This window comes from Gadus chalcogrammus, chromosome 8 (assembly GCF_026213295.1).
Source record: "Gadus chalcogrammus isolate NIFS_2021 chromosome 8, NIFS_Gcha_1.0, whole genome shotgun sequence".
Taxonomy (NCBI): domain Eukaryota; kingdom Metazoa; phylum Chordata; class Actinopteri; order Gadiformes; family Gadidae; genus Gadus; species Gadus chalcogrammus.
The window spans coordinates 15974552-15991039 of record NC_079419.1 but is presented as its reverse complement, the minus strand read 5'-3'; the positions used below and the strand labels follow the sequence as shown (position 1 = coordinate 15991039).

At 46.0% G+C, this 16488-nt stretch overlaps 1 protein-coding gene across 2 annotated transcripts in view; it reads right to left on the bottom strand.

Annotated features, from left to right (window-relative positions):
* Positions 1-16267, bottom strand: part of gpc5c (glypican 5c) — a 111625-nt gene extending 95358 nt beyond the window's left edge. For both annotated transcript variants that reach the window (XM_056597749.1, XM_056597750.1), the window contains exons 1-2: positions 15831-16267; positions 7452-7613 (exon numbers count right to left, since the gene is read on the bottom strand). In XM_056597749.1, the coding sequence (XP_056453724.1) occupies positions 7452-7613; positions 15831-16008 (340 nt within the window). In that variant the 5' untranslated portion in view covers positions 16009-16267. The remainder of the gene's footprint in view (positions 1-7451; positions 7614-15830) is intronic.
* Positions 16268-16488: the final 221 nt, after the last annotated feature.

Sequence of the window (16488 nt, the reverse complement as noted above, 5' to 3'; positions counted from 1 at the left end):
TTGTCTATGCATCCCCCTCCCCAGCCCTACCCCCAATCACACTGCCATCATCCCCCCTCCACCCAACACCGCCCCGGAGAGCGGTGATGGTCACGGCTGATCAGCAAAAGCAAAACTTCTTAGGGCTAAAACATGCTGAGCATACAGTATACAAAAACACAGACACAGACACGTCATACACACGTGCACACATCCACATGAAGCCAGACTGATTGAGTGGGACGTGTTGGAGGGGGAGATAGGGGGATAGGGGGGTGTGGGGGGGTGTGTGGGGGGGGGGGGGGGGGGGGGGGGGGGTGGAATGCGGCGGTCCTCCCTGATCTGCACATGAGCTCATGGCATCGCCGCGGTGTGTGTCACGTTGTGTCCGAGCCACGCCGGTCTCCGGAGACCGGCGTCCGTCAAAACATCTGCGCAATATCACCGTGACACGTCGTGAGAAGAAGAAAAAACAATGAGAAAACAAATGGAGAGAAACAGATAATCTGAAAAAAAATGAAAAATTCCAGACGCTGACAAAGATGGGAATAGAGATAATGAAAATGTTTGGGGCGTTTTTTTCCATTGCTTTTGATTCTTCTCTAGTGTTGGAACAAGCGAGTTAAAGCTTTGAGACGGGGCTCGAATCACCGGCTGATGATTTATGACGATAGCAGATCACTTCTGCTCACTGAGAGATTCACCTCCACAAATGGAAGTGGACAGACAGCGGCCCAGCCCACAAACACACACAAACACACACATACACACACAGGTTCAGAACACACAGACACATTCAGACACACGTAGACAACCCAAAACCATGCACACACACAAACTCACCATATAAATCACCCCTACTTAATATGAGACAGCTGCCTTTGCGAGTTTTGTGAGCCAAGGTGATGCTAAATTGGGCCAAATGAGAAATATACAATGTGATGCGGCTCAGGGATTTCGCCATCAGCTTTCATTTGGGATTGGGTTATGAACAGAAAGCATGACCGTAGATTCGGTTTTCTTGGCTTTCTAAAGTGGAACTGTGCGTGACTTTGTGTGTGTGTCTGTAACTATGTATATGTGACTGTGTGTGTGTGTGTGTGTGTGTGTGTGTGTGTGTGTGTGTGTGTGTGTGTGTGTGTGTGTGTGTGTGTGTGTGTGTGTGTGTGACTGTGTGTGTGTGTGTGTGTGTGTGTGTGTGTGTGTGTGTGTGACTGTGTGTGTGTGTGTGTGTGTGTGTGTGTGTGTGTGTGTGTGTGTGTGTGTGTGTGTGTGTGTGTGTGTGTGTGTGTGTGTGTGTGCGCGCGCACGTGCGCGTGTCTGCGTGCATGCATGCGTATGTGTTATACAGTTGAGGTGAGGGGTGGGAGCGGGGCTGCAGCAGACATGAAGTCATCGTGTCTCCACAGGGACATTGAGACAGACATCGTCTCCCAGGGAACATAGAGTCAATCAGGTCAAACCCACCCCTCTGCTCCCCAATGACCCAGCCTCTGGAAGCTCTTACCCACTGAGGGAAAAAACACATTGACGCACTGCACAAGGAACCAGCCAACAGTCTTGGTGAATACTAGCTAATTTTGCTTTCTCCTTCACAATTGGTTGTTTGCTTGCTGTGTGATGCTTTCCCACAGAAAACTAGCAGTGTCTTTATGAAATATACTGTATAAAGTTGACCCATTGCCTGTCGCTTTCACACACAGACCTACCCACACACACACCCCCCCCACACACACACACACACACACACACACACACACACACACACACACACACACACACACACACACACACACACACACACACACACACACAAACACACATCTCCCTCTGCAGACTCCAGGGAGTCTGCAGAGCCAGTTCGCAGATCAGCCAATTACCTGGATTTAATGAAGAAGAACACAACACTGTCTCCGTCTATTCCCCTTTACTCTCTCCATCTGCTTCTCCTGAGGTCCCGGTAATATTGTTCTGCTTACTATCACAACACAATAACAGAAATTGTGAATGCAGTGTATTTGCTGGCATTCTATCAAGGTCAAGAACTCACTGCTAGGAAAGGGGCTTATCATCTTAAGTAAGTAACAACAGCTTAAGCAGTGGGGTAATAAGTGCGCACACACCCAAAATGAATATGCACGCTCGTGCATGTTCAAACACGCAAGGCCCAACATACGCGCTACCAAATCAGAGCGGAGCGCATTGCATGCCCACATACAAACACACGCACACACACAAACACAGACAGACACACACACTATAATTGCAGATGTCATGGCCTTTAGCCGTGGGCCAGGTCCTCCGCATATCAGTGACACTTTGGGATCAAAAGTGTCAGCATTTTCCGGACATCTGTTGCCCAGCAGTGTGAATATATGAGCACACGCACACTCCGATCGTTTCCACCTGTTTTCATGCGGTGACACACAACCCCATCTACACACAGAAGCTTGGGTCAGGATAAATTTACAAATGGACCAAATGTGATACTGGGGTATGCGTTTATGGTAACACTTTATAATAAGGTGCCATAATAAATAGAAAACTAGTCATCACCTAACCCTTTGTTAATATTGGTTAATTGTTACTAAAATATCTATATGGCACAAGTTAATAGTTTTTTCATCATTAATTAAATATTAGTTGTTTGCATAACCCTAACACACGACCCTAACCCTAACACACAACCTTAATCCTAACCCTAACCAGCGACACTCTGTGGTCAGTGAAAAAAAGCTGTTAACTTGTGCCAAATGATATTTTTGTAACAATTAACAAATATTAACAAAGGGTTAAGTAATGACTAGTTTTCTATTTATTATGGCACCTTATTATAAAGTGTTGCCACGTTTTCTTGTCCTATAGTCGATAAGGATCCAAATGACAGACTCTGATTCAAAACATACCACCAACTTTCAGACAGTACAACAATATGTGTGTGTGTGTGTGTGTGTGTGTGTGTGTGTGTGTGTGTGTGTGTGTGTGTGTGTGTGTGTGTGTGTGTGTGTGTGTGTGTGTGTGTGTGTGTGTGTGTGTGTGTGTGTGTGTGTGTGTGTGTGTGTGTGTGTGTGTGTGTGTGTGTGTGTTTGGATGGACAAGAGGACTGGGAGGAATGAAACTGATTCCGGATGGGTAGACGTTGTGCAATAAAATGCATATACAGTGTGTCGTACGGCACTGAGTCCATAATATATAGGGGTTGTAGTCAAAACTAGTAAAAGAAAAAAAGAGTAGTTGAGATTGATAGGAAGGGCATAGGAAGTAAGAAGTAAAGGGGAAGGCAAGCTCGGCAAACATACCTGGGCCAATTTGCATATGAAATATTAAAACTGATTCAATACTCAATGATGAAATTTGCTAACTTGCATTATGCTCTCAGTATTCAAACATGCCTCAGATACAAGTGTCCACCAAATGGCGGATGTGGTCAGCCCTTTATTAAAAGGCATAGAGTCAAATGGAAGCAGCTCATTGTTGTTGTTGTATGGTGAATATTCAGCATGGTTATAGGGTCGAATACATGACACCAAGACTCCCACACAAGACAAAGCACAGTAGGGCTTATGGGCTGTCAAAACAAAGGCAGGCCAATCAAAACACACACATACGCCCATATATATACACACACATGCACAACGCATCTGGCTTCCCACAGACATGTCTTTTTTGGCGTAACGGTAGAAAGCCAGCATGCAGTGGGATTTTGGGGAGGATCAAACACACAATGACAAAGGAAGAGAAACAGACAGGATCATCTTCAGCAAACACCCCTCCCCCCCTGGCACTCCTTATCAACACACTCCGTAGTCCGTACACAGATAAAGGATCGTCAAGACTGGCTTATCGTTACACGGCCAAATCCCCAGTCCTGCGAGAGGGGCAGAGGCAGACCGGAGAGACCTGATGGGGAACGACAGTGGCTTCAAGAGACTGCACTCTTCAAATATACAGGGAGAAAGACAAATAAAGACAGTCGGGCCCAGCGAGAAAAAGAGAAATTTGACAATCCCATTTCAAAGGGACTATTCTAAGAACTAATCTGTATGCTTTCACAAGTTTCAATCTAACCTTTTATGGATATTTGATTGTCAAGCATACATTAAACTTGACGTCTTTATATCAGGTCACCTCTAAGTGTCTGAGCACTTAGAGATGCGCCACGTAGATAACGTGTCTTATTATTATTCCAAATCCGACGAGTGGGTACTGGAGGAGAGGCGTCGGCCAAAGAACAGAAAAAAAAAAAAAAGAAACATAGGTGTTTGCATTCATGTGGTATCGGAGACGCCCGCTACTTGACATTCCGCTCAGGGCGGTGAGACGCGGCAGCACACACAGGCCTTAGTAGGGCCTGCAGATGGGGGGCAGCTGACGAGTGCATGGCGAAGCGTTCGGCCGGGGCTCACTGTAATCACGCCGCGGCTTTCCATTGGTCCGGTTTGTTTTATGTCAATTTCGCCTTGTACAGTCCGCCAGCAGGACACCTGACCGGCAGCCTTTCATACGGGGCCAGACATGAGGTAAAGGAGGGAAGGACCGTGCCCTAACAATGACAACTCTTCCCAATAATAGGAGGACTGCTGCTGCTGGGTAACTATTTATACAGCCTGCTGCAACAACCCTCCACAGCGCAGATGAGCTGAGGTGGAAAAATATCGCACATGTAAATTCTGTCTGAGAAGAGCGAAAGTCAATGGGGATATTTTCCTGGCGTGTTTCAAATACAGTATGTGTGAGGGACGAGGATGATGTTAGTTTTGGTCGTTTGTCTGTGTGTGTGTGTGTGTGTGTGTGTGTGTGTGTGTGTGTGTGTGTGTGTGTGTGTGTGTGTGTGTGTGTGTGTGTGTGTGTGTGTGTGTGTGTGTGTGTGTGTGTGTGTGTGTGTGTGTGCGCGTGTGTGTGTGTGCATGCATGCGTGTGTCTGTGTGAGTCTAACCCTACGTATTTTATACTATAACTATAATATAAAGTTTTGAATCACTTAAGAAATAATCTGATGTAATACAGAGTAATATATATACAGTATTCCTCTGCATGTCACACATGTGTGTTTTATGCAAAGATGCATATCTACTGAATTACAATGCTGTCTTAAGACTACTAATTACTATTCCACTGCCCTATTATCATAAATGTGCTGGAAACCAACTTCACGACTCATAGTCCCTGTTTAGCCCAAGAAAAAAAGTAAAATCATACAGATCCTTTGGGATAGTGCGTGAGGGAATAAAAACAAAGACCCTTTTCGGAAATTATGAAAACGCAACCCCACTGCAATTACCATCAGAGCAGGGAAAGTAAACCCTATCCCATGCCCAGTGAGCAGCCCGCTGGCAGGCTGAAGCCCAGTGAGTGAGCCAGGACAAATATGACCATGGGCGACTCGTGTACAATGGCTCAGACTGCTTCAATTCAATATTTAAAGGACTCTTAATAGATTAATGACATCTTACGTCGTTCTCAGGAATGAAATGATCATGAGGAGAAGAAAGAGAAGCTTTAGAAAGTTGTTGGTCAAAAACCATTTTTATTCTGTACTTTGTTCTAATGTCCTTGTTGACAAATTTACTTCAGCTTGAAGCATTTACAAACCTCACTCCTCGCTCCTCATCGTAATCCGCTTTTCCGGGGTCTGGTCGCGGGGGGAGCAGCTCAAGCAGGGGGCCCCAGACTTCCCTTTCCCGGGCCACATTGACCAGCTCTGACGGAGGGATCCCGAGGCGTTCCCAGGCCAGTTTTGAGATATAATCTCTCCACCTAGTCCTGGGTCTTCCCCGAGGTCTCCTCCCCACTGGACGTGCCTGAAACACCCCCCAAGGGAGGCGCCCAGTGGGCATCCTTGCCAGATGCCCGAACCACCTCAGCTGACTCCTTTCTAAGTAAAGGAGCAGCGGCTCTAATCCGAGTTCCTCACGGATGGCTTAGCTTCTCACCCTATCCCAAAGGGAGACGCCAGCCACCCTTCTGAGAAAACTCATCTCGGCCGCTTGTACCCGCGATCTCGTCCTTTCGGTCATCACCCAACCCTCATGACCATAGGTGAGGATAGGAAACGAAGATCGACCAGTAGATCGAGAGCTTTGCCTTGCGGCTCAGCTCTCTTTTCGTAACAACTGTGCGGTAAAGCGAACGCAATACCGCCCCCGCTGCTCCGATTCTCCGGCCAATCTCACGCTCCACCCCGAGGTACATTTCACGGAGTGTGTTTAAATGCCGTGTGTGTGTGTGTGTGTGTGTGTGTGTGTGTGTGTGTGTGTGTGTGTGTGTGTGTGTGTGTGTGTGTGTGTGTGTGTGTGTGTGTGTGTGTGTGTGTGTGTGTGTGTGTGTGTGTGTGTGTGTGGTGTGTGTTCCATGATCTGATAAAGCGGGAGGGCCACGCCTGCTGGAAAACTGCTCGTTTGACTCTGTAATGCTTTCGCTCCAATTCTCCAGCGGACAGAAGAAAAAAAGACAAGAGGGGCCAGTGTGTGTGTGTGTGTGTGTGTGTGTGTGTGTGTGTGTGTGTGTGTGTGTGTGTGTGTGTGTGTGTGTGTGTGTGTGTGTGTGTGTGTGTGTGTGTGTGTGTGTGTGTGTGTGTGTGTGTGTGTGTGTGTGTGTGTGTGTGTGCTGCCGCTGCCCTCTGAGCAGAAGCGGAGCATGGCACGGCCTCTGTACCTTTTTTCCTCCCTGTCAAGCCTAACTGATTCTGCTCCGCAATGCTGTAGCTGCATCAGCCAAAACCACGCTGAAAATGAAGGCTGGAAAAGGAAGAGAGGGGGGGAACCAAACAGAGCTATGCCCAATACTTTAAAAGTCACATACTTGCCTCCTCGCCAGCAACCATGACCCCCAGGAAATCAGAGACAAAAAAGGGTGTTTTTTTTTTTTGTTTGTCGGTTTTTGTTTCGAGAAATCGAAGGCATATGAACTTTCATTTGAGAGCAAGAAAACAAATGAAGGTGGTTTGGTTTTCCAGTGGCAGCAAACTACAAGTTTATGGCTGGCCGTCTCTAGATCACTTCCAGCGCACCACCTTGCTGTCGCTATACACGGACACACTTGAGAAGAGGGTCTACTGTAACTCTGCATCTACAACCAACCTCCACATCAACAGCCCTTAAATATGTATTTAGCTCTTTTACTTGCAAAATACAACTTTGAGTGCTCAGCCTGAAATTGCTGAAGTCCCTTGGCCACTTATGGATCTTCTCCATCACACGGTTACACCTAACATATAATAGCCGTGCGTAAAAACTGTGAGTCGGTGCAAACAATAAACAACGTAACCAAGGCCCCCCCCCCCCCCCCCCCCCCGAAGGGCTCATTCGGCTGTGTGTCTCGCGCCTCTGAAACTCTGAAACTTTGCGAGCAGAGCGACCCAACAGCGCCGCCACAGCCACGTTACGGCGGCTAAAAATGCCACGGCCGTGCACGGACCACCCACGGACTGGGAACCAACGGTGCATCACGGTCGGCTCTACACACTGCTTTACCTTGGAAGGCGGAGGCGTGGCCGGTGAGGAGGTACTTGAGCTCGAAGCTGTAGGAGCGGATGTTCTGCAGCGTGTCCCGTTTCACCGCCAACTGGTAGCTCTCCTCCATCTTGCGTGTGCAGCAGGTCGGCCCCTGGTGCTTACACACCAACAGGTCCACATCTGGGAGGCGTCCGCCAAGGAGAACACACAAGACGAGAAGGACATGATTTAGGGTCAGCGGACAGGAAACGTCACATTCACACGCGGAGAACGAGAGTGGTGGTACAATGTTTTCTAGTTGAATTACGATATTTAGATCGAGATTTGATTTGTAGTTTCTAAAGATCTATAGAACCAACCTAATGGTGCCTTTACTTTTTCAGTAGAGAGACGATTTGTATTGTTGTATGGTGTCATTAAGTTAGCTTAAAATGCTGATATATTTCATTGAATACTGCCTCTCATGGATAATTGGGCTTTAAAGGAAAATAATGACAACCAAAACGTTAAGATGAAGAGTACAAAGAACAAAGACGTGACGTTTTTCCTGAAAGATGAACCTCACATGGCATAACATCTGACAGGTTGAGGAGAAACAGCACTGCAGTCAAGGGGAGCGGGCATTTGGGGGGGAGGGGGGGGGGGGCGGGGGTCCGCACTGCCTGCACACTGCGTAACGACTTGCCCGCTGCAGTGTCTCTGTAGCCGTCAGGCATGAGAAGAGCCCTGAGCACGCACATAGATAGACATGGCCATAAATCCAAAGGCAGACGCGTGAGAGACACCGCAGGAGATCCAGAGAGTAGACCCAAAGAAAATGTATCTCTATTTCGCTGCCGGGAATAGATTCTGTGCTATAAATTGGAACATGTGTTTCGGACTCAAGTGCTGCCACACGTGTTGACAATGTGTCTGTTTAAGAAAAGGAGTCGTAAATACACACATGCGTGTGGCGCACACGCCTAAAAACACATGCAAAAACTTGCTCGGACAATGCAGCCATGTGCATATTGAGGTCTGCCGCACACACACACAAACACACCAGACACACACACACGCGCAGGATTCAAAAACACGCGTGCACACAGACTCCAGCACTGGACAGTCACCGGTTATTCATTACAAGCATTATCAAGGCAGAGAGCCAATTCGAACTGGAACGCTCTGGCCACTCACGCCTGCGCCATGACATCACAGCTCTACCAACCAACAGAGTCCACCCTGTCTTCTTGACACCACCAGCCTACTGACGCTGATCGCTGCACACACAAACTATCACCATGACATCACCCGGCCTGGGTACAATTAGCATGGGTTATTAAATTAAATCTCCCTCACAAGCATGCTCACACACATGCACCCCCCCCCCCCCCCCCCCCCCCAACCTCACAGTTGCTGCACGATGTGTGTTTGTGTGTGTGTGTGTGTGTGTGTGTGTGTGTGTGTGTGTGTGTGTGTGTGTGTGTGTGTGTGTGTGTGTGTGTGTGTGTGTGTATGTGTATGTGTATGTGTGTGTGTGTGTGTTTGTGTGTGACACTGAACTGGAAAAAGGTCTGGGTGGGGTGGGGGGTTGTTATAAAGTAGAGATGGTATATGATCAGTCATTTCAATGGGGGGCTGGGGTTGGTGGAGGACTGCTGGAGCCAGGTGGTGTAACCAGAGCACCCCTCACAGAGCACCCACACACAGAAACCCCCAGCATGGCCTTGGGACTGTCCGCTAGCCCACTGCCTGCTGCCCCCCACCCCGCAAATCTATCACTGAAACACAATAGGCTTGCATTCTCAATCACATTTTTATCCCCTCTCTCTCTCTCTCTCTCTCTCTCTCTCTCTCTCTCTCTCTCTCTCTCTCTCTCTCTCTCTCTCTCTCTCTCTCTCTCTCTCTCTCTCTCTCTCTCTCTCTCTCTCTCTCTCTCTCTCCCTCTCCCTCTCTCTCGTTTTGTGGCCCGTCCAAAGAAGACATGAGGCCCAGTCCTCATGACATGATTACTTCTAGCTATGACAATGCATGTACACGTGCATTCAACAATTTGACTAGACAGACACGCATTGCCCTGGAGATCTGCTCTATAATGTATTCTACATATTTAAATAAATTATATACTTTTTATGGATTTCCCAGTAGGAGTGTCCTAACCATGGCAGTGTTAATGCCATGACATGACAGAACCTAAACAAGGACAAAGCAATTATGTAAGCATCCTAGCTTGCTTTTTTATTCCTACATGACTCAGGATTGAATGTGACCCGGGACAAGAAATCGTACTCTCCCCCGATTTCCCCGACCCCATGGATCAGGGAGGGGGTAGGGGGGAGGCTAGTTGGGACTTTTTCTACCCCCCTCCACTCCTTTGTATGTCATCCTTGATATGAAACTAATATCCAGGGGTCTCAGAGTGGAATCTAGCTGGCCTCCTGGTCCCTGGTGAGTAACAGCGTGGTGTAAATGATACCCGAGGAGGCCTCAAGTCCAAAGCCACCAGGGCAGTCTGTCTGTCTGTCTGTCTGTCTGTCTGTCTGTCTGTCTGTCTGTCTGTCTGTCTGTCTGTCTGTCTGTCTGTCTGTCTGTCTGTCTGTCTGTCTGTCTGTCTGTCTGTCTGTCTGTCTGTCTGTCTGTCTGTCTGTCTGTCTGTCTGTCTGTCTGTCTGTCTGTCTGTCTGTCTGTCTGTCTGTCTGTCTGTCTGTCTGTCTGTCTGTCTGTCTGTCTGTCTGTCTGTGCTCCACAACCACTGATCCGGATGTTTTTGGAGATGTGCTTTATTTTCCGTGCTGCACTTATTTCCTTGCCTTCATTAATACAAATAAAGTAAAAATGAAATATAGCTACAATGTGTGATGGTATATTTGTGTGTGGTGGTTATTTTTCAATAGTAAATACACTTTAATAAAGTGGCCAGATCTGACGACCCATATCGGGTATTAACATTGTATTTCTATGTAATTTTCAAAATTTGACGGATGAGATAAAAATAGGATAAGGGTATAAATGTATTAACAGACACTAGCACCAACATAGTTTGGTTACGGTTAATTTGCCATTTCTATGAATAACAAGTATTATTGCTGATACGTGCCGAGAGTGGCTCCTTCAACATCAACGTTGAGTAAATATAACTGCGATTCGCATGTCATAACAATAACACCCATGGATTTCCCAGACTTCTTTAATCCTCTGACTGCCGACAGGCCTTCGCTGTCCTGGGAGACGTTTGTGTTGTTTCTGCCTCCTGACGCTGCAGTTGAATTCACAAATCCTCACTTGTCAGTCACCCAAACTTTCCCCCGTCACGACTTGTTCATCGAGGTGTATTTACCTCAATGAACAAGTAATAATCGTCAGATCTAGTTAATCTCTCAGAAACATGCAACCCACCACCAGCTGTTGTTAAAAGCGCCTGTTGATAACGGACACATGGGGGTTATACTGCTGGAGAATTGATGTGACCCAGACTAAACACACACACACACACACCACACACGCATATTATCCATTGTCTCACTCTATCCCTGTCACTTAAATACTGTCATTCACATAGACAGTCACACATGCGCACACACACACACACATGCGCGCACACACACACACACACACACACACACACACACACACACACACACACACACACACACACACACACACACACACACACACACACACACACACACACACACACACACACACACACACAAGAATGTGTGCCCACAAAGCACGCAAACACATACACACTCCTCGATTTATAGCGGTGTTTATACAAAGTTCACACAGACTTTAATGTGGAGCGGGCCTCCTAGTTTCGAGTTCTGATGAGTGTGAGTGCGGGCCGGGGGGGCTCCTGGTGCGGCCGCCTGGGTGTTTCTCCCACAGAACAGGAGTAACATTGTCAGAGCGGCGGCTGGTTCACGCCGTCGGGCCGGTTCCCTGGCAGAAACGCCCCCCCCCCCCCCCGCTCACCGCACTCACTGCCTTCAGGAAGCCTCGAGCGGGTGGTTTTCTTTGAAGTCGGTCCATCCGCGCTACCTCGCGGGGTATTTACTCTGTATTGATTCGCCGGGGCTGGGGATTGGAGCGCACTGAAGGAAAACACGGTTCAAAGGGTCCCTACTGTACGGCCGGGCCGCTCCGGACCCACCCCCGTGTTAGGGGGCCTGCGGTGACTGGCAGGGTGTCCGCAGGCCTCAGAGCAGGGTTTTGAAAGTTTGAAAGAAATGAGCTTGAAGGCTGTGAAGATAGAGATCTGACCGAGATAGTGGGAAGAGATCACAGTGGCAGTCTACGCTCTTACTCGTCCCTTCAAGCTTCAGCAAACACAGAAATAACTTGTCTTCTTTTACAACCACAAAAAATGATTGATAGTCATCGTACAAATTAATTAAATACAGTGATTTTAGGAGGCACACAAACAGAAAGGAAATACTTTGACAGACATGAATATCAGTGCTTTGAGTTCGACCAGCTTCAGAGACATTCAACTAGAGTGACTGGGTGGAATAAGTCAAATATGCCAAAATTAGAGGATGCTCGTCAGGATCTACTATAACCCCATCACGGATGTGCTACGTATGACAGAGGGTGTTGGGGCCATTCTGTCAAATTAAAGACACTACTTGTGTTTCACTGGTTATGTGCAACTATAACAAATGCAAGGCAACTGAGGATATTTAATTAAATGTGGCATGATGGGGAGTTTTTTTCATTCCTTGCTAGATTAGCTGCCATGGTACACACAGCTTGATACACACAGCTGAGTGGAAAAAACAATTTGCGGAAACAGTTACTGGACTTAAAACGTTATTGTAAATTGAGACTGGTGGACTGCCGCATTGCCAGAAAATAAACGCAGGGCATTGCCGATGGGAACTACCCTATTTTTAATAACCTGCTCAGGGCACTATGCAGGTAGTTATAACTCAACCGGAATGCAAGGACCGGGGTGCTGAAAGCATGTCCCTGAACTCATCTCCAAGACCCCCTCTGTGTCTGTCCCGCATTTAGCCACACAATGTTCCCAAAAAGAAGGGTACACAACGCACATTTCAAAAGGACAAGTTGCATAGTTGGTTTTGAGGAGTTCTCTTTGAAATAGAATGATACAATAAGTACCAATTAAGGAGACGGTATTTGTTGAGTGACAAGTGATTAGGTTGATGAGAGGGAGGTTGAGTTAAAAAAGCATGCTACTGAAATAACTGCAGCCAATCAAAGAACAGATAACACTTTGAAGGTCTGCCAGAAGAGGCTGGGCACTATTACTGGTTAAGGATGTGGTGACATGTGATAACACGTTTCCTTACCCTCAACACATGATCCTTGCATTTTTATTGCAACAGGCCAACGCCCATTTCTGCGTGTTATAATCCCACTCTATAAGGGAGAAGTTGTTAATGACTAGCTGTTCTTGATAACTTTACGCATCAAAGAATGCCAGTAACCGTCACAGCATAGCAACATTATCTGCCGCCAGAGTTTGTGCTCGAGTGTTTTTGTGCCTTGAAAAAAAGCAGCGTCTTGCATCACCAGATCATTCTCATATGGGTGGTCCTCCATAACCAGGGAGCTAGCACCAGGCTTCATGAGACACCCAAGGGTTGGCCCCAGCAGACTCCCCTCTTAATTGATCTCCAAAGGGCAACATCAACAATCTTTGCTAATCTCTAAAATGGAGTGTTTGGCAGTGACCCACAGCATTGCAGCAATCTCAACTCTCTCCCTCTCTCTTTGTCTAGAAACACTTAATCACAGGATAAGCAGTTCCATGTCATTGATTACCTAATCTCTGAGAATGACTTTATCCCCCAAAGTGCATTAAACTAACTGTTTATCAGATGGGGCCAAAATAGCAGTCACTGGCCATCTGGAAAGGAAGTATTTCACTCTGAAATAATTTAACTCCAGCTAATATTCAGAGCAATATAGCTTCACGTTTGAAAAATGGTGGGAAACGTGTAGGGTTTTCGTGCATTGAACTTTAGCTGACAGCATAGTCATCAGTTACCCATTTTGTCAAATTGACGAGATTTTTCAAAGTGTGTAAACAAAACCCCCGGCCGACCAAGGTGCTTGGCAAGAAATCACACCAGGTCTGCATGAAACAGACCACTGTTTACAGAGATCAACACAAAGTTCAGAGCTCCACTACTGAGAACTAAAACAGAGTGGCTTAATTGTGTACACACACACATACAGTGATTGACACCAGCCAAAACTCCCTCTATATCACCATCAACCTCTTTGAAGAGAGACTGATCCTGACCCAAAATGACCATTCCAGGACAAGCCCATGTTCAAAGCAACACAGTTCATACTTAATCTGAGAACCAACATTGATGTCCATTAATATCATAAGTAACGATAAATCAATAACAAATCAACAAACCACAATTAAATCAGAAATCATCTCTACAAAATATGATTTGTATAGTCCTACAATCATTTGTATATATGTTTGGTAAAACTAACTGAATCTAAAAATAATCATGCAGTGCACCTTGAACACACTGTCAAAGTCTGAGGTACTCAGGTGTCATTACACTGCAACACACTCAACCCATCGTTTGCAGAAAATGCTGCTGCCCATCGACGTTGTGTATAATCAAGTTCTTCTTTTTATCCTAGGATAGATTGTCTCACGATAATTAACAGCTACAAGGTGGGACATCTGTTCTATTGCGGAGCGACCTAGCCAGCTCTGTGAACTAGATCACTGCAAACTGTACAACCCTGCAACACTCAATTATCCCCAGCCATTATCGACACAAAACCTTGGCCCTTTTTGGTCTCTCGTAGGGCCTGCCTTCAACTGCCACTTGCAGTTTGAATTGACATGCCTCATTGCAATGACCTCTTCCCCCTCCCCTCTCAAACAAACATATCGAGTGGTGCGGCTGCACCTCTAATATATGTTTACCACTTGGCTATCTGTTGCGCTTCTCTCTGTCGGGGCATGTAGCGTCAGACATGGGGATACTTAAGACGGGACCAATATGTATGTGGCAGCAATGCAAGGATGACTGTAGTAACTATCCACACTGAAAGATATATACACCCCACCCCCTGAATTCTGACTTCATGAGAATGCAGTTTAACCTAAGTGGCATGCAAAAGAAGGTATTTTTTATTTATGACTTTAGGAATTGACATGGGAAAAGCCAGTGTGCATATATAAATGCATAATTATAACGTGTCACATATTTATGACAGTCTTGATGTGTGTGTGTGTGTGTGTGTATGTGTGGTCTTGGAATTTATAGCTATTGTATGCATGGTTGGCTCATTTGGTTGTGGGAGATAACATCAAAGATTGCAGCACAACATAATCTATCCAAAGGAAATACGGGCCCGACAGTTGTTCCAGAATCAGGTTCCAGCTCAAGCAGCATGGCAGAACCAAATCCTGAACCCAGAATTGTACTGGCTTCCAAAATAGATATAGGAGCAATTGTGTCCAAAATGAATCACTTTCTCTTATGATGTTGGGGCACATAACCACAAAACCATAATTTCCATGGAGGAGGACAATAGGGAATCATGTGGGTAGCTGACCCATGCTGAATTGCTGTCATTTATTTTTATAACATCTATTCAAACTAAAGATGTGAGCTCCACGCCACACAAGATTTGGCATAAAGTGCACAACCATACACCTCAAATATAGTCTGAATCAGACCCTACAGGGTTGATTGAAATGAGAAATGCTTCCAAGCCACCATAGCTTTAAATGATGTAGCCTATTGTCTCCCGGTGTCTCAGATTTGAAACAATAAGTCACACACATATTCTCAAAATATGACTTTATCTAGCTTTTAATTATTACAGCCTATAATATTTGTTGGCCACATAACATCTTTGATAAAGTGAACTATCAAAATGCAAATTGTTGATCCAGGCATGACCAGGTTGATAATAGTTTTTATCTTGAAAAAATAAATAATGATATTGGATATTTATGTTAGTAGCTATATCCTTTGGAGAGGATCCAATAAAGATTCCTATATTGCTAAGTTTATCAAGATGTATATTTTGTATAGCAAAACTACAGGAAACCAAAGTGGGTCTCCAAAATAATGGTCTAGAATGGATGATGAAAGACTTTGCATTGACCTGGCATTGAGTTATTGGATATATTTGTTGTATATTGATTAGGCTGCAATGCAGTGTAAAAAACCATCACTGTAAAATCAGTAATAGGCCTTGACAGTTCGATCGTTGGGTTCATTCTGGGTCCTTACTAAATCAAATACAAAGCGCTTGACAAAAAAATGCATCTGATGCTTTTATTAACTTATTTTGTGACCCTGTATGTGGTTCGAGCATAGAGCATGAGGTTAAAGCATAGAAAGAAACAACATTATTCAGCATTACCCACTATTGTGCACGTGATACACACGTTATGCTCACCTGTGCCAGGTGACTCTGGTACCCGGCTCAGAGGACCAATTTGGCCCAGTTGAAACGCAGTCCTTACTTCATGGCAGCTGTACGCCAACACGTCGACCACATTCACCGCAAATAAAGTTGCTGAAAAAATCCATAAGTATCCGCAGAAGTTTACGCGTGGGCATGTTCCTCGGGACATTGCCGCATCTCACTCCAGGTGTCCTTGCGATAACTTGCTGTGGCTGGACTGGAAATTGCGCGGCGGACGGTTGTGGAGTCAGGGGCAGTGAAGTAGCTACGATGAAGCAACGGTAAGAGAAACATCTGACAAACGGTTCTCGTCCTTTTACATTATTGTTTGAGATGAGAGTCAGCAGCAGCAGCAGCCCCCGCAGTTTGAAGGTGTTCTCCTAACGAGAGGAAGAGCAGTGTGGGTTCAACCGTCCCACGCTCAGGGCTTGCAGTGGCGGCTGAGGGAGAGCATGCTGTTTCCAAACCATTGCCCACGCCCCCTCCCTCTGTGTAGGTTTAAGATGATTGACACCGCTGATGTACATTGATGAAGGAAAAAGGCGGGAGTCTGATTGTGCAATTAGCTATGCTAATTTTGTTATTCTGCCACACATTAACTATCATGAACTAATTTTGATTTTACTCATTTAACATTAAATATCGATGA